At 37.1% G+C, this 25,233-nt stretch overlaps 2 protein-coding genes across 3 annotated transcripts in view; both read right to left on the bottom strand.

Moving 5' to 3' along the window:
• Window positions 1-4,533, bottom strand: part of BCAS4 (breast carcinoma amplified sequence 4) — a 60,659-nt gene extending 56,126 nt beyond the window's left edge. The window contains exons 1-3 of the mRNA XM_026078556.1: window positions 3,265-4,533; window positions 1,270-1,401; window positions 434-642 (exon numbers count right to left, since the gene is read on the bottom strand). The gene's annotated coding sequence lies outside the window, so the exon portion shown is untranslated. The remainder of the gene's footprint in view (window positions 1-433; window positions 643-1,269; window positions 1,402-3,264) is intronic.
• A 2,837-nt stretch (window positions 4,534-7,370) lies between these two features.
• PARD6B (par-6 family cell polarity regulator beta) lies at window positions 7,371-25,222 on the bottom strand. Of its 2 annotated transcripts, XR_003255547.1 has the most exons (4): window positions 25,010-25,222; window positions 20,090-20,312; window positions 10,898-12,017; window positions 7,371-9,852 (listed from the first exon to the last, which is right to left on the bottom strand). XR_003255547.1 is itself a non-coding variant. In XM_026078144.1 (3 exons), the coding sequence occupies exons 1-3, from the start codon at window positions 25,073-25,075 to the stop codon at window positions 11,191-11,193; spliced, it is 1,116 nt and encodes a 371-aa protein (XP_025933929.1). In that variant the 5' UTR covers window positions 25,076-25,222; the 3' UTR covers window positions 7,371-11,190. The 2 variants fall into 2 exon arrangements, 1 of the variants encoding a protein (XP_025933929.1); XM_026078144.1 differs by having other exon boundaries at window positions 7,371-12,017.
• Between the last annotated feature and the right edge of the window lie 11 nt (window positions 25,223-25,233).

Below are 25,233 nucleotides of genomic sequence, written 5' to 3'. Positions count from 1 at the left end.
CGCGGCGGGGCGCCGCACGCAGCCGGTCAGGCGGCGCCGGCCCCGGGCGGCCCTAACGCTGCCCTGGAGAGGGGGCCCGGCGTCATGCGAGAGCTGCGGTGGGAACGGCGGCGCTTCGGCCGCGAAGAGGGGGCTCACGGAGGTCGCGCCGCGGCAGCGGCTCCCCCGCCTTCACCACGCGCGCTGCGGTGGCATCACGTAGCGACCTCCTTCTGCTGCCGGCTTCATGCGCCACTGCTGAGGGAAGCGTTACTGAAGGGCTTGGTTTTAATGAGCCTGCACTGCTACCTAGAGGACAGAGGCCAAGGTGTCCAGTGACTTGATGTCTAACATCCAAGCAAAGGCTGCAGCTGAAAATGCAGCTTTATGGTGCTCAAAACTTCTCTGTGCCTTAGAATTCCCTATTTGTAAAATGAGCATTGAAATCACTTACCAAAGTTACAGAGCTACTCAGTTTGCGTTAGGCAGAGTATACGCAGATCTTCTGATCTCCTGCCCCTTTTTAGCCACAAAACATCCTTTCCTCCCCTTGAGGAGGGAGCTGCGAGAAGCTTTCCAGCAGGCTGCAGTTCGCTAGGGATCTTCTTAGGCCTTCTGGCTGCTTCTCCACTACAGAAGATGCTCTTCCTTGTATTAGGCCCCCTTAAAACACAATCTGAATTTTAGAGTATTTTTAGAGAAAGACATTATCAAGACAGCAGTTGAGGTGAAAAGAGCCATCTGCCCTTGTTAGTGGTTCTTCCTCCTCTGAGCAGCAACTGGGGCCTATTTGTGCAGAAAAATGGAAGCTTACAGGGGGGCCAAGCAGACTCTGTGGTAGCAGGGACTTAAAGCAGTGTGCAGTATTTCACATCAATGTTTGAGACATTATCTGATTCGAGAAGCTTTGCTTGCAGACAGTCCCAACTGAGACAGAGGAAAATCCATTACAAATTGTGTGAAGATGAAATCTGTATGAAACTAGATAAAATATCTGCTTTCTTGAAGAAACTAGAGCACTAGTTAGCCCTGGAGCGCTGTTCAAAAGTGTGGTTATTAAAAATGCTTATATAAGATTATTTTGAAGTGCTTGCAGAGCACAAGGCCACAAAAGACCCACACTCATCTAAAGCTTTTCTTGGCTTTGGATAGGACCAAATTATTGCTGAAGAATGGGGGAAATTTAAATTTATCATGAGGAAATGCCCAGTTTATAGCAGTTTGCCAAGAAGCTCAAAGCAGCCAGGCTTGAAGAGGTACTTGAAGCAAAGGGGAAGGGGGGAAACATACCTGAAAAAAAAWAAGATATTTGCAAATCCAGACCTTCCATTGACCGTTACCACATAGAAGGGAAACACATTGCATCTCTGTGCGTAAGTCTCCAAACATTTGGGGTTCGTTTCAGTTGCAAACTCTCCATGTCTGGGAAGATTTCTCATTAGGTATTTGCACAATCATTAACAACACAGGCCTCATCTCTGCTGAGACAGTTAGGTTTCATTTATGCTGTAGACCCCAAGAGGTTTTTGTTCTGTTTTTAAGAAGTGAAAGTTCTGTTTTCTATCACTGATAGATATGCACCAGGTTAAACTTCAGATGAGGTTTGAAAAGCATATTTGGGAAGCTTTAACAACAGACCAGAAGGGAACCTGCTTAAATTTTGTTATATATCACAGAATCACTGTTATGACACAAAGTTATCTACAATAGGAGGAAGTATATATGTTTAGGAGAAACACGAAGTCAGGGAGAGTATCAAGAAAAGGCTTCGCAATAAGATCTACTAGACTAGAAATATTCCCAAGAGAAATTAGAAAAATTTCACTGCCACAGTTATGTAACAATATTGAACAAATAGGAATAGTAGGAAACCTTCATTGGTAAGTTCTGTTATCTTAATATAACATTATCTTCATTATAAAATTAATGAGTAGTATATTTTCATTAAAAAAATCTCACCAAGTCCTGGTTACAATTTAGTTGTGTACATGTATTGTTTTGATTAATACACTAATGAGCAGTTTAAATTTAAATTTAATCACACAAGCTGACATTTACTTTAAGTGTTTTAGAAGTCGGACACTAAATTAGATCCCTCCCGATTGTTTCATGTAGGCTATACCATCCATGTGAGCTTTACCATTGGCATACATGAATTATTTACTGAAGAAGAAATTTCTCTTGAGAAGACTGTGCAGAACACAAGGCACATTGTTTTTCTATTTCTCTGACTGAATGGCTTCATGACCTCTGCGTCTCAGTTTCTCTAACTGTAAGATGAGGATAACACTCCMTTTACTATCTTCACTCTCCTAACAAATAATTTATCTTATATAAAGCACAGTCAAAATACTAGGACAGCCATTTGTTGAATCACTGTCATTTTTTCAAGTTACCAACTGTGCATGACATGACTCAAAAAATCTTGACCAATTTTCCGATGTATACAGATCCAGGGCAGTAACCACTGGAATTATTTTCAGAAGACAGTAACCCCAAATTGTCTTTTACAGGTAGTTTCCGCATTAAATTTTAGCTAATTTATCTTTAAGTTTGCAAGAAGGTATCTATTTTCCCCCTCCTTTTATAGCATAAAATGATTACAAAGAGCATAATTAACAAGATACTACAATTTAAAATTTCTGGATTATAAATTCCAGCCATTTATGTAACCTCATGTAATATTCAGAAAGTCACAAAAATCTATATATTCGACACTTTGTCCTCAGCATTATAAAAATTCAAAATCCTTTGCATACTCCAGTAGAAGGATAGGAGAGCATCACAAATCTTTACTAGGAGTACAGTATCTGGAATAATATCTAAGAAACAAAAACCCTGGAAAGGACTTGCAAAAAACCCCTTGACCCAGCCCAGTGTCTCACAACAGGAACACTTTTTTGTGCCTAGAAGTAATATTGTTATAGCCATGAGGGTCTAAAGAGAGAGGCAAGGCTTGCAGATAGGAATAATGTATTTTATTCAGCCAGTTAATGTAGCTTAATATCACAGTCAAATTTTTGGCTACTGCAGAATTAAGTATTCCCCTTTGCAGTATGCTGGGGCAATTATATCCTGCATTAGCATATCTGTTTGCTTCCTACTTTTTGCTTTCTTATTTACTTAGCTCCATTTTGTTTAACAGCTGTGAATAACTAGGCCACTTATTTTCAGAACTGATTTAGGCATGCCAGATTATGACACACACAGGATTTGTCTGTTGTATAAAAACGTTTTACTGGCATGGCTACAAGCATGAACCCCTGCAGCAGATTAAGTCCCTACCTTCTCCAGCTCCTTTCACATTTTCTGCTATTCTCATCTGCCCCTTGAACTCTGTTCCTTATTTCTGAACATTGCCAACAATTTTCTGTGCCAAAAAAATATATATATAGCATATCAGTAACTAGGTATTACCAGGTGCTCAAAAGCAAGTGTTCTGAAGAAGTCATTGCATCATAAAGAGCAAGAGCCATGCATTCCTATGGAAAGCAGAGATGGGTGTGATAAATAAGAGCTTACATACTTTCTTACATATAACATCATGTAGGGCCTGATACAAGTCTTCATCACTGATGAAATGCAACTTTTTTGCACTTTCAGATAATAGAGTAATGGTTCAAATAGACAGGAATGCTAATTGGAAGGACTGGAAATTATCTCTTATTAACAACACTCCTAAATTGCTGTAATAAAGATTATATAAGGCTGGTAAAATAGCACAGCACTTCAAATCAGTTTGTGCGTCATGTTTCTAAAGCACTTCAAAAAGTCAAGTATACTGCATTTAGTCCTCAGACAAATTTATCTCCCCTTTGGGAGGGAAAGTACACAAGTGATCTATCATAGCTGCACAAGGAATCTGAGTTCTTGAATCTTGGCTACGATCTCACCTCTCCAAGAACCAGCTGTACCATTTCTTGCATACTTCTAACAGCATCTAAGAATAATACTGTCCAATAGATTTTTTCCTTCATGCTAGTATTGGAAGCCATTTATGAAGCTACCTTACAGCTAGTTATTCCACTTCAGCATTACCACATGCCAGTATTACATAATAGCATCTGAATATTGGTAGCTGTGTTGCAAGGAACATGTAGACATCCATCTGAAGCAATTCAGGTAAGYGATACTACAGTATCACAGCTAGTTTCAAGATAAGATTAAAATGTCAAGGGTTATTTAGCACTGAACTGTATCTTTCTCCTGTTGTTATACCAGGGAGGGGGAATTTTTCAATTGAAAATCCTAGCAAGTCTTCATATCTGCAAATATACATGAAGAACTTCAAATTCCATAATACAGCTACAGTCCTAACACCTTGTTAACTCTTGACTTGACAAGCTCTTAAGTACTATTGGTATTTGGAAGAAAGACTGGGTAAGTGATCCTGACAGTTTGGAATGGGGTATTTCTCTATTGGTTTGAGAGGTAAGATGAAAAACTCATCTTCTATGTAGGATAAGAAACTTGAAGACACTCACAGGTGACTGTATGGGTGCAAAGGTTTGCACAACATACTGCAAATACTTGACTGAGACAGTGGCTGTGACTTTTTTCCCTTATAGCTTATACCTTTTCCATACAAACTGGGTACAGCTTCTGCTGCAGAGACCAGGTCCAAGTTTGAGACCTGTTTTGTGAGGTATATTGACACTTTCTTCAAGTGGAGCTGTACAGATTGAGTGCAAGACCTGTCTCCAGTTTCATTAGAGCATGAGCTCTATTTAAGTCCTTGATCATGCACAGGGGATAATGCTTGGTTGTTTGAGTGACTAATGGCTAGAGATAAACATGGATGTTGGTTGCTGTCATGAAAAGTAACCTTGTGGTCTTTAAACAGGACTCAGATTCTTCCTGAATAGTTTTTCTTGAATATCTTTTCTTCCTGTATGTTTTACTGCATGATATTGGACAGTTGCATTCCATCTTCAAGGAGGAAGCAGCAATGAAATTTATGGCCTTCCATCACACTGAGATCCTTTATTTGGGAAAATTACTAAAAAAATTAGAGAGATATGTAGTAGTGTTGCTGACCTCCATGAGTGCACATTTTAGTCTCATTTTAAGTGTCCCTGACTAGCTTCTGTACTATGCCTCTATTGCAGAATCAGCCAGACTGAGATTAGGATTAGTCTAGCCTCTTTGTGGTTAGCCAATTTAAAAAGCCTTATCAAGCTTCCTTTATCCTCATGGATATACCGCTAACCACATATGCATTCCTGAGGATACATTCCTTAGGCACAGCCCACTAAGAATCAAGGGGATGGGATTACTGCAGGAGCAAGCACTAGGAGGACAAACTCTCTCATAYGTGGAAGCTTGCTGGAAGGCACAAAACCCACTACTAGGAGTCCAGCTATATAGCCTGTACTGCTGCAAAGAGCACTACATCTGCCTCAGTGAAAGAAGGCAGCACCCACATTCGCTGTCTCGGTGCCAATCAAAAGAACACCAGAGGAGAGATGCATTTGCAGAGTTAGGGTCAACACCAGACTAATTCTGCAAAACTATACCTTACATAAATAGTGTCCTATAGATTCATTATATTTTAGACCTCCTTAAAAAGATTCCTTACACAAGAAGGTAAAATTCACTATGAATCAAACTCAGAATTGCTAAGAGGTGGCAGTTACATCCCTTTGCACATTTTCAGTCCATCTATTGGTAACAAACTTTCTCATACAAAACTAACTTCTCTAAAGCTTTATTGCCTTTTGTATTCATCATTTTTTTCAGGCTGACCAATCCTCTGCTACTCAGTTGATCTTATACAAAACGTATTCTATAATGCTGATAGTCTTTACCATTTTTCCTGGATGTGTTCCAGTCTGGTATCCTTTGGGAGATGAAGCAACTAGAACTGCACACTATATTCAAAATATTGCTGAATGGCGGTTTTATACAGCAGCATTGACACACTCAAATTTTGTCCTTTATTCCTTTTCTAAAACAATGTTTATGCATGCTAGCAAGTACTGAGCTGAAGTTTCCATTGAACTATCATAGCCCAAGATGGGCTTCTGAGAAGCAAGCAAGCTTAGCATCCATCATTGCATGTCATGCAGATAGTGTAGACCATGACTGATTTTTGCCATTTTATTGCCCAGTCAATCTTGCAAGGCCTGTCTGCAATCCTTCACAATTTTGTTCCTCTCCTCTTTAAAACACACAATTTATCCAAAACATACCTGTAACTTAGATTTTTAAGCTGCAATAGTAGCAAGTGACTTGCTTCCACAACAATTTGCATATTAAAGAGTCAATAACTTAGAAATCTCTCCCAGTTTAAGCTCTATGTATTTGGATACAAGCTCTAAAATAAGAAAAATACTACATCTTGATTTTAATACGGGATGAATTTTTAAAGCTGACACCATTTCAGGGATACCTTACCTACCAATTTCAGAATTCCTTTATGAAAGGGGCAAGTTTTCAGGTTCTCTGCAAAGTAACATTTCTTCCAACTACCAGGAATTCAGAATTGAGTGTGCAGATGAGAGACTGGGTTCTGGCTAGCTGCGTATCACTGTAGTGATGTTCTCAGTTTAACTTTTTGTCACATCCTCTAGCTGCATAGGCAAGTATGGAAAGTACTGTACCATACAAGTGAAATCAAAGTCATGCAAATATGGAGAAAGGAACAGAAAAAAGTCGTCTGGTTGGCTCCAGAAAGCAGCAGTCCCAAAAAGGTGGGGGGGGGGGAGGGTTTTTTTTTTTTTTTTTAATCTTTTAAGCATATCATCAGATGCACAATAGGGCTAAACGAAACTCAAATCTTTTGTCACTAGGTAATTGTTTACAAGCACTGCCAAAGCATTGGATAGGGCAGAAAACATTTGTAAGTGGACTGAATTCAAGGTCATTTTAAAACTTTAATATAGATAGTCATCACAACATAATACTTACAGTAACAGTGAAAGCCTCCAAGTCACCAGCAGCATTTGACCAAGGTGACAGAGGATAAAGAACCATCTCCCAGGTTTCATGACCTAGACTTTACTATGAGCAGTCTTCAAGCAAGTGATACAATGAGACCCCAATTATTTGCAGCTACTGTGGAAATAAGCATATGATCAACATAGGCCTGTCAACAGGACTGAAGGACAACTTTCTCTAAATCCCTGCACACTTGTCATCTATAGAGGATTGGTCCAAAGAAGGGAGCAGAGGAAGCAAACATTTAAGACAGCTATAAAAACAGAGCCTACTTAGATGCCCAAATGAAAATTGTACCCCATCTGCTTTCACACTCCAGAATAAGCAGGGAATGCATTTTTCCTCATTTTGACTTACCTGAGAAAGTAATTGAGAAAAAAACCATTTATTTCTATATCTATTTATTATTCCAGTTTGTAAAAATATAAGACTAATATACAACTACAGCTAGCTTGATTTTGTAAAATCAGTCTTCATTGAGTTACCAATGTACATCATACATTAAAGTTGTAAGAAAAATACTGATATTTGACATTTTAAACAAGTTCATTCATGTAAAAATCACATTGCAAGTAAAATTTAATTAGAAAATACATAATATTCACAAAAATACACATATGTTAAAGACAGCTTGTGAGAACATTGTCCTAAATTTAATTCAACTGTGGAGAAACATATGATTCACAGTTAGGCTTGACTTATCCAGTACCACAGCAGAACTTCAAAGTAAAGAATTTGCTCTTTTTTCCTGTTAAGGTGCACTTAAAAGGTTAATCTGTCTTCAGTCTCCCAGTTGCAAGTAAGGAATGACTTGTTCCCTACTGTGCATGTACACAACTGTATAACACTATTCAAAAGAATTCTAGTTTTCCATTCTATTTTGAAATAATTTGGATATTTATAAATTAATTTATAAAATCTGGATCAAAAATACAATTTACACATATTAGGATACTTAATACATGAAGAGTACATTGATAGCAGCTTAATATTATCAATCATGCGCAGTAACCTCACAATCGCTTTTAGATTTTAGCTAAAAATAAAGTCTATATAAAACAGTCAAGCCTTTAAGCATTTTCTTCCAAGGAGAAAATTGTAGAGATGCTAAAAATTTAGGAGGTAGTGAATGAAAGGCTAACAATATCAGCATAATATTTTTAAAACCTTATACTGAACCCCAGTACCACTTACAAAATTTAGCCATTCGTAATCTATGGTTGATTATCCTGAAATAATGATTTAAAAATATTTAGTAATTAACAATGTATGCATTAGGAAGATATGGAAGAACTTCAGAAACTTATGGTAACTGCAGCATTAAGCAATTACATGCTGTGCAGTCCGTCACTGTAATTGTAAATATACTCTTTATAAAACCTATCTAGGTTTATTCCCTAAATGTTTTTCATCAACTCTCAAATGCTTAGTTCTACTATATTTGTTATCAAATTTCTGTAAAACAGAACATTACATTTGTCAAAAAGAATATTATCTCACATATTGAAGATTAATGGAGTTTGGAGAAAGGATCCTAAGAGATGGATTCTCAGTTTTAAGCAGGACCTTAATTAAATTTCTGTAAATCCTTAATACTGGTGCATATATATTCAAAATATTCATGCATCTGTTAAAAGTAAAAATTAGGTAACACAAAAGGGTTTGGCAGCACACTAACCTTGGGTGTTTGTACTTAAGCAATAAATTACCTTGTAACATTAGCATTCTCAGACTCAACCTTCCTGTGTAAGTGAATAGCTCAACTTGCATCCAAGCTGCAACATACTATGTATCACATTAGGTCCATAAAATATTTCCATTGAAAGAAAACATTACACCTTCATTGAGTGCCCTACCCGTTCGTCTTCTGCATCTGTGGCCCTCATTCTCCACTTATCCAGTGCCTTTATTCCTTTGATTATTCACAATACATTCAAGTAAACAAAAGGCACAGAAGTGCAAACTAGCATAATAAATGAAAGTTGCCCTCCACTGATGATTTCATACAGGAAGGAAAGTCCTTTGATAAAGGAAGAAAGAGACATTTTAAAGTAAACAATCTTCCTTAAATAAAGGAAGTGCAGAGCAGCACTGACAGAAAATATGTATATTTAAAATTTATATGTTGCAGAACATATAGACCATATCTGTTTTCCTCTTTTCATATCAATGGATGTATTTACTTCAGTTTAAAGATTATTAATAAAATAAGTCTAAAAAACTTTAAAATACTTGCTCATGTTAAAAAAAGTTCCACGGCCTCTCATGTGCATACTCTGATAAAACCACAAACAAAATTGCAAATATAGATTAGAGTTCTGCTTTGTCTAAGAGTTCCATTATCCGTTATGCCAATTCTCCACAAATCAGAAAGGGCATTAATCTGATAGAAGATTGACTTTCTCAAGGTCTGTAGGACTCTAAATCCAATGTTACTGAAAGTTTGAAAATACCACTATTCATAAAGTATAATGAACTTAAAATCTGCATTTATCAAAATTAAACGCTGTAATAACTGAAAGTAATTGCCTACATCATTAAGAAAAGTGTCAGCAAATACAGTTTTAGCCTCTGATATGCTATAAGGACTTTTACAGATGCTTAACATTAAACTTACAGTTAGTCTCATGTTAGTAAAGTTACCAGAGGTAGATATTTTCCCAAGATAGACTGGGGGAAAAAAAAAGAACGGGGTTAGTCTCTTTTCCTGTTCCATTGCGCCACCCCGCAGGGCAGAACATGCTTCCAAGAACCAGACTGCTGGCTCTGGTAAGCACAGCACAGAACTGGCCACATCCTCCCTGCTTTTTAGAGGTTGACTTAGGCTGCCGGATCCCTGATGAGAAACTTCATCCATCTTTCTCTCCAGCCCCGTTAGTTCCCATCTTCCATTTCCCTGCCACTTGTGCCGCAGTGGTGAAACAGGAGACAGGACTAAAAGGGAGAAGGGAAAAAGTATGCTAAAAGCCTCTCCCTGCAGTTCTCCTAGTAAGTCTGCAGCTGATTATACACACATGCTTACGCATTTCAATATCAGGACTTTTGTCATCAGTATTGTTTTGTGTATAGTAACTTTGTAATATTCAAAATACCCAGCCAGTGGTGCACAGAAAGGTCAGCATGTACAATTTCGTTCATTAAAATGACTAATTTTAACACCACACAGGCTCAAGCAAGTTCTATCAAAGCCACAACCTAATTTCAAACTTTTTTTTTTTTTTTTTAAATCAATGGATTTAAGTCAATTCAAGCTGCTCTAGCCTGGTCAGGTTTGAAGAAAGTCATTTTTCACATGATTTTGACTCCCTGCAACAAGCTCTTCTGCTAGTAGAAATCTTTACAGTTTCTACTAGGACTATGATTTTCATATGAAATATGCCATAGGTATGTTATTTTCATAGTATTAAGTTTACATTTGATTTCTTTAAAGTTCACTGTGATTAGCAACTAAATTGAATGATATCCTTAAATACTTCAAACTAAAATGAGAACAAGTCTTCAAGACACAGAAGCATTAAGACTTTCACATTTGCATTTACAAATCATAGTGTCATTAAAAGTAAGTTTTCCTGGCCATGCAAGGCAGATTAAAAACAGTAAAGGTGCATGACTAACGAGCCTGTTGTTGCACATTCGCTTCCAAGCGGGCAGTCAGCTTCAGCAGCCCCCACCTCCAACCCCTGTCATCTAGTTGTGGACCACTATTCTACATACATGTTGCTCAATAAATTAGAGAATTAAGTTGATCAAGAACATCTCTTCCTACCCCACCTCCTGCTTGTTTTTCTGTTTTCTGATACACAGAGCCACACAGTGCTACCAGCACAACAAAGACAGCAGCCCAGAACAGGAATGAGGTGGCTAAAGCAGCACTTCAGTTGAATATGAAACCACAGCACATTAGAAAGTCGACCTCACACTGTAATGGAAATTTACTTCTATAGAATCAGTAGCATTCCACAAAAGACAAATCAAGTACCTATAAGAGAAAGCTCATAGCTCTTAGCTATCCTTCATTTTCAATTTAAAATTTTCCTCATCCAGTTCCAGTCAGTTATCAATTATCTTTTATCTTCGTGATGTATTTACATTGAAGTGTAGAATTAGCTGAAGTTAGTCAACTTATACAATTTCAAACTTGTATCCATTTTTTTTTCCTTTTAGTCTAATTGCAGTGCTCAGTAGGTGGAGAGGTATAAAATGTATTACATACTAAGCCAAATTAAAACACATATGGCATTCTCAGTTAATACAAAGTACGCCAATGTAATTTCATAGTGTTATTATAGTTCCGTCTTCTAATGATTTATGATCTGGATTATGTTCTTCATATTCCATATTAATGCTGCCGGCTGAATGATTCAAGTTTATCTCACTGGAAGGAAGGAAACCATTCTGTGTCGACTCATGAAGAAGTTCAATTTGTGTCAACGATTCCAGACTTTCACTGGTACGGACAGCTTTTGAAATCTGCTGTGGCTCACCACTATCTTCAATAATAATGTCTTCTTCATCRCTTTCCTCTTCTCCTTGCAAGAAATTTGTTAAAATATTTGGTGTGCTACTCGGAAGGCTAGATTCAGTAGACTGACCAGAGCTGCCAGAAGTCCGACTGTTCCTGACAACATTGTTTCTCTGGTTTGCTGGTCTTACTGTAATGATCAGGTTACGGCTGTTTGCAATCATCATGTCTGTAACCTGATCGAGGCTCTTTCCCGAAACTTCTATTCCATTCACCTCCAGTACTTCATCATTAACAGCCAGTAAGCCTGTACTTTGAGCCAGGCCTCCAGGGACAAGTCTGGATATGAAAATTCCTGGAACCTTCTCTAGTCCATGTGGCGTTACTCTGACACTAGAGCCATCTCGTATGTAGAATCCCAGGGGTTTGTCAGTTCCGTATTTGTAAAGCCGCACCCTGCGATGGGTTTCTGGAAGAATATCTACATCTATAATAGAAGATACTGGTCTGAAGTCTTGAGGCATGCTAATGACAATGTGTGGTTTCTTCTTGTGATTATCTGGACGCAACACATTTGCTAAGACATTTTTCTTCCTTGTCATAGTATCTGTACCAAAGGCACTGTAGTCCGCATCTTCTGTAAGACACAGCACATTGATGATCAGATCATGATAGCAATGCATATAGACCATATATGAAGTGTTTTAGGTCAGCAGAATGAAATACCTACTCTAGAAGGTTCTCAGCTTGCTACAGCAGAAATTTTTCTCTCTACACATGAAACTAGCTTTAACATTCAGACAAGTTTGTAATATGATTTTCATTTCCTATTACCAAAGGAATCAGTACATATAAAAAAAATTAAAGTTAGCAGCAGTAGAGAGAAAAATATATATATTCTAGCTGCTTGAAAGAAAGGTTAGAATGGCAGGAGTACATATTTTAGAAACATTTTTTTATTCAGAGCAATTCCACTTGTTAGTTATCTCTCCTCAGGTTTCAGATCATTGGAATAGAAAGAAAAAAGGGAAAGCAGGCAGTGTGCCCATTATTGCCTAGTTCCTGGATGCTAGCCAAATGACCTGGATTCAAACTCCAGAAAGCTTATTCCATTCTACATGCTCTTCCCCACCCCCATGCAATGTAGGTAAAACAGCTGTGGAGCAGAAACAAAGAGACCTTGCACAGAAGTACTTCAGGCTAAGTTATTTATACAATACTGTAACCGCTACAATTTGATTCAGAAGTGTGCAAATGGCTTAGAGATTTTTTTTAAAGCAGCCTGCATATGAGTATAAATCATACAAATATTTTTAATGGAAAGTATATACAGAATACTTTAGTTCTGATTGTACAAGCCATTCAGACATCTGAAATGCCTGTTTATCAAAGAAAGCTTCAATTTTTACACTTAATATACCATAACTCTCCATGAAGTTGGTTTTATTTTAAGTGATGAACTGAAACACATTCAGATCTGACTGAAGTCCCTCAGATCTACACTAGTATTTCTGCAGTGTTATGTCGAGTTTTATGTAACRGATTAGAATCAAGCAGAACTGGTTTCTACTAACCCTGAGACTCAGGAAGGCTGGGATTTCTTTGTATTAGCACATTCAGTTGCCATTGGTACAGCCAAGAAAGTGTAAAAATTCTGTTAGACATTGTAATCTAGAAATTAAAATACCTAYGGAAATGCTATCGCAGTGTGAAATTTAAAGAAAATAATATAATTGTTGATGAAAAAAGTATACTGTGCAAATTTGTAAATGAAATGTGTTTTTTCTACGCTATGAAGAAGATATATGGACATGTACTGACTATATTTGAACACTTTCACTTCAGATGCTTTAAGCAGAATAGAACAAAGAAAGCAATTCCAAAGCAATAGTCTAACACTATTCCAATTTGTAATACTACTTCCCCCAGCCGACATTAATGCTGCTAAAAACAGGAGAAAATTTTTTGAAAATAAAATGGTTGGTTACTAAGGCAGTCTTTGACTTAGTATGCCAAAAGAATAGAGGCCAACAGAGAGGAAAATATCAAATTTAACTTAGGCCACCAAAACCCACAAGAAGTTGCTGTAAACTCAACACTGCACAGTTTTGTATTAAACAAAAAAAACTTACAGATAAAGCTGCTCAATAGCCACTTTTTAATGAACTTAAACAGGAAAAAGTTCAGAAGACAGCTAAGTCTACACTGCCATACTATATTCAGGAGTCACTTCTATGATTTCATCTCAATTACTTCAGAACTCCTACTGGAGAGGACACAGATGCCTCTCTAGAATATTATACCCACCCTGCAGAACACTTTCCACCTCTGCTATTTCTTAAACATGGCCATCTTTTCATCCAGAGTAGCGTTTCTGCATGAATTGCTAAGTGAACAAAGGCAGCACTAACACAGGCTGTCCCCTACATACTACTTAGAACAGTCATGCCATAGTGCTCTTATTTCATGTGCAGAAGTGTATGTTGATAGCACAAGTATAAGAATAAAGTTAAATTAAGGAGCAGTATGAGGAAGAGTAAGAAGGTAGAAGCAAACAGCAGAATCTACACTAGCTACACTTGAGCATGTTAAGTTAGGAGTTTGAAAGCTTCTGTCCCATAAAAGCATGGAATTACAGCTGTTCTTCACCTAAAGAAACTTTTAAATAAGAGAAATAAAAGCAGAATTTAAGGTTAAATTAAAAAAAGATTAGATCTAAACATCAAGAAGGCTTTAGAAATAGCTTGTATGTTCTTCAAATGCCTAAAGAAGTGCTGAGTTAAGTCAGTCTTGTGTTAGAAAAGTGGCTTAATTAAAAAAACAAAATCCAACCTCCCAAACCAAAGCATATAACAGGTATACTATATCTGAAGTGTAAAACACCAGCAGAAATGAAAACTTATGGTTTTCTGTGTAGAATACATTTTGGGACCCATAACTGCTTGAAGATCAGCCATTAAATATCTCTTACTTCATAGCTGAAAAGCATGTGCTGACTTTTCAGACAACATGCAACTTTTTTTTAAAGCTTGCTTAAAATTTAAGATCAGAGAAACATAAGTAGAAGTTTTACCCTCATATACCAAGGACTCATCAAACCAGTTTCAAGTTAGACATCTGGTCACTATATTGGGAAGATTTCTGCAATTTGAAGAGTTACAATAGCTTTGCTTTTCTAATTTGGAACTACAACTGTTTACATGAGAACTTGGAAAGAACACTTATGAAATAAGATTAGACAGAAGGGTCTTGCTCTAAACACATCTTTACTGTTAAATACAAAGTAATGCACAACAACAGCAGCACAGTGATAGTATAGGTAATGATTAAATAGACAATGGCRTCTTGAATATTAGAACTCATTAAGAACATTAAGGGAGTGCAAAGGTATTTTTTAGGTCATGGACTTCCCCCACCAGCATTTTGCATGTATCTTAGTGTTCTCTAAAGCTAAGTAAAAAAAAATTTTGTGCAGTGCACGCCTAGTTAAGTAGCATAAATTTCTGATACTCTGGAATTCTGGTTTTACCATTGGTTGTGCAACATTAAACTCAACAGGACTAATGAAAAATATTCCAATGACCACAGAGACTTTGCATGGATGAGTCATTTTGTCTCATTTCAAAAGTGTAGCTTCTTTTTGTTTTATGGCAGTGGTACAGATTTATACAAATTTAACACCACATTGCTCTAGAAGAGCTCTGTTGAGAAATGGTCCAGAGTCAATGAATAAGTTGGATGCATTTAGACTAATTAATTCTGTATTGTTTTGACCTAAGACCATATTATGTAGTCTATTTTTTGCAGAGTAAGCTCATCTAAAAAAATAGGAAAGTTGTACATGTACAACATTTTTGTATTTATTTGTGCAAAAGTGTGAATTCCTGACAAAAACAACTCTAGGATAGATGTACTATTGTATATTGTTACAAGTGCAACACTTAAGTGTCTAATGATGTTTTACCATAAGCATCAGTTAATTAGCATAAATAGTGCACAGGAARTTAAAATTGTATTAAACCAATGCCAGTAACTGTTTTCTTACAACTATTCTTCCAAATCAAGTATTTCAACATTAAAAGGGGTGAGGGAGGGCTTTGTTTTTTTAATTCAGAGTGAACAAGTTCATACTCTTGTCAAAGATTCAAAGAATATGGTATTTTACACATTCTTTTGTATCAAATGCATATCATATCTGAAAGGTTCCCAGCTTCCCACTGCGGGCTGGTAAAGCTTTGAGCTGCAGAGTCAGGCCTTCTGCACATATGCAGTAATTTTGGCATATGCTAGATATACAGCACATACACAGCATGTTTAGTGTGTTCCAGAAGTAGATTTACTGTGTGCTGCAGGTAAGTTTGTGCTCTTTACTCAACCATGGGTCTAGAACAATTCAAGTGTCTTTTCATAGCTTCCCTCCCTCCCCAGGATAATTTTGGAGTACACAAAAATCACCACCAACCCCACTTGGCTTTCTACAACTATCAGCTGATAAGGCCTAAAACTTCTCCCTCCAAATCAAATTTCTCACAGTTAGTAGAGAAACATGAAGACTAGTTGCAAAAGGACTGGCTTTGCAAGAAATATTACGTAAATTAATACATACCTGAGCTAACATCAGAGACTCAAAAGTGTTTTTTAATACAAAAACTAATAATAAACATCTTCCATGTCTTAGAGGTGAACTTTCAAAACTTCTTTCATAAGACAAATATACTATCGCAAATCTTAATGCTGATCTGGTGCTTTTGCTTTTACAAACTTACTTCTTAACAAGTAACACATTGTTGCAGTAAGATGGTATTCCAAGACTGCAAACCATATATGTCAAAACATTTAAGAAAAGCTATAAAGTATCAGAGGTTTTGTATTGTAGTTAGTCTTAGCTTAATAAATCAACACTAGCAGAAACTAAGATAGTTAAAGTAACATAATTTGAGGGGAAAAAAATATCAAGAAGTTGACAACGAAAACTCATCTCCATATCTCAGCCAAACAGCATGACTGTTTAACCTCTCCTCCACTGCTAAACAAATTTTCTAAAGCAATATTCTTGAGTACAAAGGCATCTTTGTTCTGGCACTAGCTAATCAGTTTAAAGCTACAGTGAAAAATATGTTGGCATGAAGCCAAAGGACAAGGTGTTAACTACAGATATGTTAAGGAGAATGTCCACATAGTGTAACTTCTTTTTTAAAGCAGTTTCAGACTCATGATGACACCAATTTACATGCGCTTATTACATTCAATTTAAAACAAAAGTCCACAAATAACCAAATCTGGTTTCAACTTAACATCATTCAATGTTAAATATTTAAAGTGATACTTTTCCAATCTACTTGCAAAGCAATGAAGTTACCCTTCATGAATTACATTTTCAAAACCCCAGAATCATATTACTACATTGGAATATAGATGCAACTTAGCATTTTTAAAAATGCTCCTACAAATCATGTCTCTATTTAGCCACAAGTTGTAATGAAATAAGGTTTAAGGAACCTAACCTAGGTTTTTAGAAAAAGGACTCAACTCTTAAGATATTCCACAGAGAACACTGTTTAAAAAGTCAACACCTCTTACTTATTTTTTTATTTTTTTTAACCAAAATAAAGTTAACACTCCACAAGACTTCTTAACAGTGAAGAAACCTACCTTAACAGGCAGGAATGAATTGATTCCAAAGTATCTTTCCACTTTTTAATATATATGATCATGTATACTTAAAACTTGCAAAAGCTGTATGTTGTAATTTAATATCCTGAGAGTTTTATGGATGTTAAAGTGAACTACATCTTCTGTAGAGTTATTTTCCCCATTATTCTTGTATTTACAGGGCAAAATCCCCCATATCCAACTGTCCTTCAGAGCCCATAGGGACCTCATCGTTTTTTCACATTTTATCCTTCAGTAAGATTTTTCTCAGACAGAGTGACTCCCATACATCTGGATTTAATCACATACATCAGTTTAACCTTTAAATTCCAGATGTCAACAGTACCTGTTAATCTGTTAAACAAACTGCAGAATGAAATTCCAATAAGCAACTATTTTCTGCAAGCTGATAGCCATCCTTAACTTGTGTAATATCAGTCTCTAGGGGAATGTACATCTTGCACTGAAATAACCAGAAATATTTTAAAGGAATTTAGTTAAAGATAATAAAATTAGGAAAGTCTACGAGATGAATGTGATTTCACAGCATTAAAGTAGCTCTGGGTTTCTTGCCACATTTACCAATATGCATAAACACTTAGGCTAAGACAATTTTCTAGCTTTTATAAATTAGCAGTCAAAAGTTAACAGAAGTGAAAAAGCACTTACTCTGGCATGCCAAAAATCTCAAAGTTACAGACCATCTTACCTTACCACAATTAGTAGATATTAGTAACACTGTAAAACTTACTTCTATTGCTCCTATTACAACTCCTTAAAATGTTCCTGGGATGCAAAATACTAAGGATCTGATACTATTTACCCTGGATTTTATTATAGCCCGCTCTTATCTTACATTGGCTTTTCACAAATTGCATGTAGCTTCTAGATAGGACTACCTTCTCCATTGGCTTTTTGACAAAGATCTTAAATTCCCAAATATCCTTGCTGGAAATGCAAAAAGGAAAACTTCCATTAGAAAAAAACAACACAGAAAGTTCTTCAAGTGATTTAACAGTTTATAAAGCCACAAAAAACCTTACAAGAGGAAGAGTAACTTGGGGTAGCTTAGTTCCAAAATGGCAAGGATGACTGTAGCCCTGTCAATAGCCGGTATTTGTTCAAAGATTTTATTTTCAATTGTGTAGAGGTACAGACAATAAAAAGTTGTGTTGTCAAAAAAGTTATATCTATACAGTGAGACTGTTGCACATCTCAAACTTGCGTAATTCAGCCTTAGTTATCACAGTCAAATTATCACCAGCAAGTAAAAAAAAATTCTTTATTTTCCATAAAACAAAATCCTGTTTTGTGTGGCAAGGATGCTAATGGAACCACAGCCTCAGTTTAATGAATTGAATCTCAGATTTATGATGAAGGTTAAAATGAACCTTCATCAGATTCAATCAGATAGTTYTTTTTCAAAATGGTCACAACTAATTCAGTATGGAGTACAGTGCTGGATGTCAGATTTTAAGACGCAGGCCTGGGTTTTTTCCTCCAAAACTCTATAGCTAGAAGAATCCATACTGTCAGAGGGAAGAATGAAACAACCACTTTCTACAAAGCTTTTCCTGCTAATCGGTTCTTGGCATGCTAAACGAAAGTGGGCTAATCTTAGTTTTGTGCATTATATCAATTCTATTCTCAATGCCTTGTGCCAGTAAAGTCATAGGAAATAATCTATTATCCTTTAAAAGATGAGAAAAATCTGTATAAGGGGTTATGTAAAGTCAGTAACAAAGTAAAAACATATGGTGTTAAAATGTAACCTTAATAATCCCAGTCTGACAAAGTGGCTTATCTGTTCTCATCATATGGCTACTGAAGGAGATTAAATGGCCTTTTCCACCCGTAGGTTCTATTAAAGCAAATAGTTCATCTCCCTGGCAATTCAGAACTGAAACCATATAGGCCTTACTATATTATCCTCAACAAAAACAAAGCATATACATTTTGCCAGCAACACAGCAGCTGACCAGCAGCCATATTAACTATTTTTAAATATTGTCTGTGCAAGATCATTGTGGAGCTTGTTCATTTTTTGGAGTGGGAAAGCCAATAAAACCTTTTGCTGTTTAAGTATTTTCTAAAAGAAAACAAGTTTATCTACTACTAACAACCAGAACAGCTATTTTACGAAAATGCGCACTAAGCAACAAGCAATCTGTTATTCAAAGATCAGTTAGCTGTCTTATGATAGGGATGTGTGCGCACATTCATATATACGCACACATGTGTGTATGCCTGTACACAAGCAAGCAGAAGACCAACAGAAGAAGAAATTAGATTTTCTTTGCTTCTCCAGATTAAAACATAATTTCAAATAATTTCACTAGATTTCCCCCCAGTTCCATATACTGAATACTGTCTCCTGGACAACAACAAATACAAATTCAAAATTGATTTTTTTCTTCATGAATAAAAGCAGACACTGGAAAGAGACAAACAGAACTTGTGCCTAGAAGATAAGCTATTTTTAAAGGCAAATCGACACACTGAGCAGCACTCACATTTGAAGTTTGCTAATGGAAATAACCTTGTCTCTTTGAAAGCTTCAGAGTGTTTTATTAGGAAAATGTGTTGAGCGTAGCATATTACAAAGTTAGTCTTCAATTTATGCTAATATTTAATACTTTATGTAATAAGACTTTCCAGATTCTTTTTCATCTAATAATGTCCTCTCCTCTTGTCCAAAGAGGATTTGAATTTTAAATGAAACATACACCCAACATACAGAAAAAAAACACCTAAAAATAAAGTTTGAAGTTTATTTTCATTTACTAACCAGAAAGAGGCATTACTAGAGACTTATGACTTGATTTCATCTGATTGAACTAAAAACACAAGCAGAAAGCACACAGTATAAATAGGTTGCTTGAGGAAGCTGTCGCAAGAAAGAAGAGTTGTGAATACATTTCATTATCCATAATTACTGTGGAATTCAACATGGTGAAATAGAACTGAAGGTTTCTTTTCCTCCAAAAGTCACACTATTTACTGCAACAAGGCATAGCTGTGTAAACAAACAGTTCACATTATGCCAAGTGCACTTACCTTTTCTTTGAATGAAAATCCTGAGTAGAGGATTGGCTGTGGAAACTGCTTTATGATAATTGTCATCATTATTGATAGGCAACAGGTCTCCATGAATGTCCGTATATCCCACTAGAACATCAACATTTGGTATCTTGTGCACATGCTGCAATAATCCATAGAACTCCTCAAACTTTCCAGGTTTGGATCTTTCCAAAGAAAATCGTCGAAATTCTGCTCCAAACTACAACAAAAAATATATCTTGCTTTATTAATATGAAAATCTAATATACACTCAAACAATAGGATGATTTGAATGCAACACCAGAAGTGTTATGGAATTTAAAGTACACTAACAACTATAATCCATAATTTGGAAAAGGCATAAAAGGTCATTTCAAACTGTTTATTTTTCAAAGTTATTGCTCTATATTTGGTCTTCATAAAAATGTACTGTAATGTAAGAATGTGTGTAAGTTTTGTTTTTACTGTTCTGTTCAAGTCAAAACATTTGCTCATGTGGGAGTCTAATGTTAAGGTAATACACACTAGTATAAATTATTGTAGATTCTCACATGCTTATGATGGAGTAGCCATGCTCTGGGTATAGGACAGAATTCATACCCAACACTGATGCTGGTTGCTCCAAGACAAGCATATGCTTAACTTTCTAGGGTATGTGACTACCTGGAACTTTTCCAAAGAAATTCCAGAGCACTTTTAGAAAGTCATGTAATATATGCATGACTCTTTCTAGTATTTGGAAACCCCTAGTTGTTCAGACCAGAAACAAAAAGCCATTTTGACTGGAAGAATACAAAGAATGACTGCTGTCTTTCAGTACAAACTAAGTGCAGTAAAGCTTTAGTGAGCTACAGAGAGACATTTAAATTGCATCCTCCCAAGCCTTAAGTCACTTCTATTAGCCAAAGAGAAAAATACAGGAGGCAATCAGGAACTGTTCTTTAAAAGTATTCAAATATTTCTCTGCACCATTAAGGCTCAAATCTCCATTGCMTAATCATTTACAAAGCGATTGTATCCAGGGTGTAAAACATACAAGGTTCAGAAAAATATATGAAAAAATCATCACTGGCACTATACTTTGAGGTGGAACACGCATTTAGTCAATATGATCATTCAACTTCATCAAATTTGATGTAAATAAGAGTAAACATTTGACATAGACCAGACAAGTTTTAATTTTCATAGGTATAACTGGCCAAATTATAGCATTCTGCCCTACGCAGGCAGGACCTGCAAACAGAATATCAGGTAAAAGTAATTCCAGAACTCCAGGGACTGCACATCAGGCACACACAACACACCAGCAAGGACGTTGAAAAGAATGAAGAGATTACAGCAGCAGCCAGGCTACAGAAAGCAGACTGGCTTGTATACAAGTTAAAATGGTAATAAGCTAGTCAATAACAAAGATAAAACTAACAAAAGTCAGTTGGTGGTATTTTTGAGAGTTCTATTACTGATCCACAATGAACATAAAGACTTTGAATGATTTCTTCGGTAAGATTAATTTTAACCAGAACACAGCAGCACATGGAACAAAATACTTGGACTGAAATTTTGAGCCTCAGTATCAGATACTTGGGTATATGTTACACTGTAGATGTGAAGGAGCACATTACCAGGCCTCCAAACCGAGCTCCTCCTGTTTGATTACAATCTTTTGGAGAATAAAAGGTTTAGAATGCTGACATACAAAGGAATGAAAATAAGGAGAACCTATTGTGAGCACATTAGCACCACACTAACTCAAATACAGCACAACAAAACCACCTAAGTCTTCTGCACTTCAACACTCCACCTTCCACCAAAACTTTTAAATAAAAGAATTCTCTGTAAACATTCCTCTTCTATAGATACTCTAATTATAGTAACATTAACTAACAATAAGGCAGAAGGGAGGATTCATTCCTGCTTATAACAAAGTAAATAAACTGCAGGAAGAACTCCCTTCACGTCAAAAGCAGCATGCTTGACTATGACATCAGTGTAAGAATTTATCCTGTGTCTCTCAAGTCTTTCTTCAGCCATTTGAAGCATGAATACCACAGGAATTTTCCATTCATTGCATCTGCTTCAATTGTTTTGATTTGAAAGACTACACAGTTTAAGCACAATCAAGTAAGGTGCTAAAAAAAAAAAATTTGGAGCAACTGCTATGCTACTGCAGTAGTAGGCATGCAAAGAACGAGATTTTCCACAAACATGCATTTAACACACATGATAAATAACAACTCTATAAACATTTGGTGCAAACACCAAGAGACTAATAATCTGGCTATAATTCCTAACATGGTTTTGTAATATGCTCAATACTATGACAAAGCAGATAAAGACAAAGTAAAACTATGCAATTTCATGGTCAGTTTATTTTAACTCCCTGAAATGTTTTCATTTAATATAAATTTTTACACTCCATTCCATTAAACAGCCTGCACTAGCAAGAATTAACAACTCAGAAGGAGTTTATATGAGAGGATAGATTGGGAGAGACTAAATTGAGAGAATGCTACTTGTCACTTGAGCTGTTTACAAATACAGGATGTTTCACTGGTAACTCATCTGAGAAAATGCAGTACAAGCTATGTCAACATACTGAGAAGTTACTAGAGATGCTTAAGACAGACTTGCAATAATATATTCAGTAAAGTACATTTTCTTACAGAGGATAAAGATGTCTCATCTCATATCATACTGCCACTATACTATTAGTAGCCTCCAGCAGCAATAATAGAACATGAACTACAGCAGCCATATCTAGTCTCTTTTATCAGCATATTAGATTTCATTCTGCAAAACAGAAGAGAGAGAGAGAGAGGAGGAAAAAAAATACAAAACAAAAGTTTATTTGGGAACTTTCATACCATCTCTAAAAACTCTAGGTTGGGGTATAAAACTTACTTGACTAACATTAGAGAAATGGTTAACTGGAATAAATATACTATGGGGATTCCCCAAGGCAAGTTCAGACCAGTTACCTAAATCCAGTAAAGCTAACTAACAAAAAGATTTTGCTCATATAACTGCAAATACAGTTGGGCTGTGCTGCCACAGCTTTGACAGCTGGGGCATGATTATTGATTTGGAGTATCTAAATAAAGAGCTGTGCATTGCTGATAAGCCTTCAAAGTCTAGACCACTTCACAGTAATGATCCCCTTCACCTCCCACACAATCCTTTCTTCCTCTTTCAGAATTCTTCTTACTCTCATAAAAGGGAGATGATGCCTATGCTACATTAAATCAATGCGCTTTTAAATAATCCATTAGAGACAAGTAATTCTAGGAATGTCTTGAAACTCGCTTTGTGATATGCAGTAAGAGACAGTCCCTATTCATTATAACTTTTATATTTTCCTATACAAACAGCAAAGAATGCATCTCATAGCTGATTCCGAAATACATTCATCTCATTCTTAATCAAGCAAAATACATGATGGGGAAACCAGTAGGTCTAGAGTTTTAGGCTGAGGCATTAAGTACTTTGCTCATAAACACATTGTTCTGGCTGTTCTCAATCTTAAGAGTGCATAAATGAAAAAGATTTCACCAGCCATAGTAACAGCTACGCTTCACTAGCATTTAGAATCATGGTTACCAGGTACTCCTGTGCTTTTTGATTTAACCTTCAGGTGGACAAAATCAACAGTTTTTTTTTTTTTTTTCAAAATCACTATCACCTATGCAACCTAGATGTTTTCCAGGAGAAATTTCGGCAGCATGTCATATTATCCTTAACAACAATAACAAAAAAAACCCACACAACAACTTGAGTCCTGGCTGCTACACATATACTGCAGTTCTAACACTTGATAGGAGAAAAAGCACAAAAGAAACAGCAGACAGACTGTAGACCAGTTAAAAAAAAAAAATCTGAACAAAAGATACGTTTTATACCAATGGAGGAAAACACATTTCTGTATAGGCGCACTTACAATTTGCCTAGACAAAGTGTTTTTAACACAAGTTACACACGTTCATTTAACTAACGACTTGACACACCAATTAATACCGCAGATCCAACACCTTTGTAATTGTTAACAGCTGAATGACAAGTCAACAAAACATCAGAAATATAAACCAAAACATAACCTAATTCCTTTCAAAACTTCAAAGTTTTTCCAGCAAAACTGTGCCTAATTTGCATTAAGAAGCAGCAGTAGAAACAACGGATGCGGATACATTGATAAAAAATGGTTCGAGGAATTGTGCACAACTTTGACAACAAAAAACTTTTGGTATGAGCTATAACAAATAGATATATCCGCTCATTAAAAAAACTGCCATTATAAAGTCCTTAGAAAGTCTTCAAAGGAAAGCAAGTTTTGCTTAAGATAAGTTAGCCGTGCCTTATCTTTACCAAGTAATGCAAGCTAAACAACAAGCTCTAGCCCACTTTAAGAAAGGTACGTAAACACATAGTTACTAAGTTAACCAAAAACCCCATTTTCCCCATCTAGACCAAGAACAGGTTTTGGAGTTCATGAATCATGACGCTAAAACATCTCTTCTGGTCCCCCCAAACTTTCCCAAAGCATATACTTCTCTATATGCCTTTTTAGCCAACGCAGAAACTAAGGGGCCAAAGTCACAAGCCTGTTTAAAAGAAAAAAGAAAGAAAAACCGCACGCAGGAATACTTATTTCCTCCCCACAGCAGGGCACGCAGTAAGCGATACCACAACGTAACCGCCGCCGCGGCAGCGGCCCGCGGGGGCCGGCGGCCGGGGGGGGGCACCACCGCCGCCGCCCGGAGCGCTCGAGCGGCGCCGCAGCCGTGCCCGGGCGGCCGCCGGCCCCGCGCCCCGCCGGCAGGTGAGTCAGCAGCTCTCCCTGCCCACCGACCTCCTCCACAGCGGCCCCGCAGGGCAGGGCCGGGCCGGGCCCTCTCCCCGGCCCTGCGCCGCGGCCGGACCCACCTTACTCTTCACCTCCATGGTGCCGAGGCCGCGGCTGCCCGCGGCACCGCGGTGAGGCCGGTTCATGCCGCCGCAGGGCCGGTGTCCCGGCTCCCCCCTCTCGCCGCAGCCGCCGCGCGCTGAGGGAAGGGCAGCGAGGCGGAAGGGCCCGACGCCAGCCGCCCCCGGCACCCTGCGGCCGCTCCGCCGGCTCCTGCCGCCGCCCTCTCTCCCTCCCTCACAGC

This window comes from Apteryx rowi, unplaced genomic scaffold (genome assembly GCF_003343035.1).
Source record: "Apteryx rowi isolate R43461 unplaced genomic scaffold, aptRow1 scaffold_0, whole genome shotgun sequence".
Lineage (NCBI taxonomy): Eukaryota > Metazoa > Chordata > Aves > Apterygiformes > Apterygidae > Apteryx > Apteryx rowi.
Note: the sequence above shows the minus strand (reverse complement) of the source record. Positions and strands in the feature narration are given on the sequence as shown.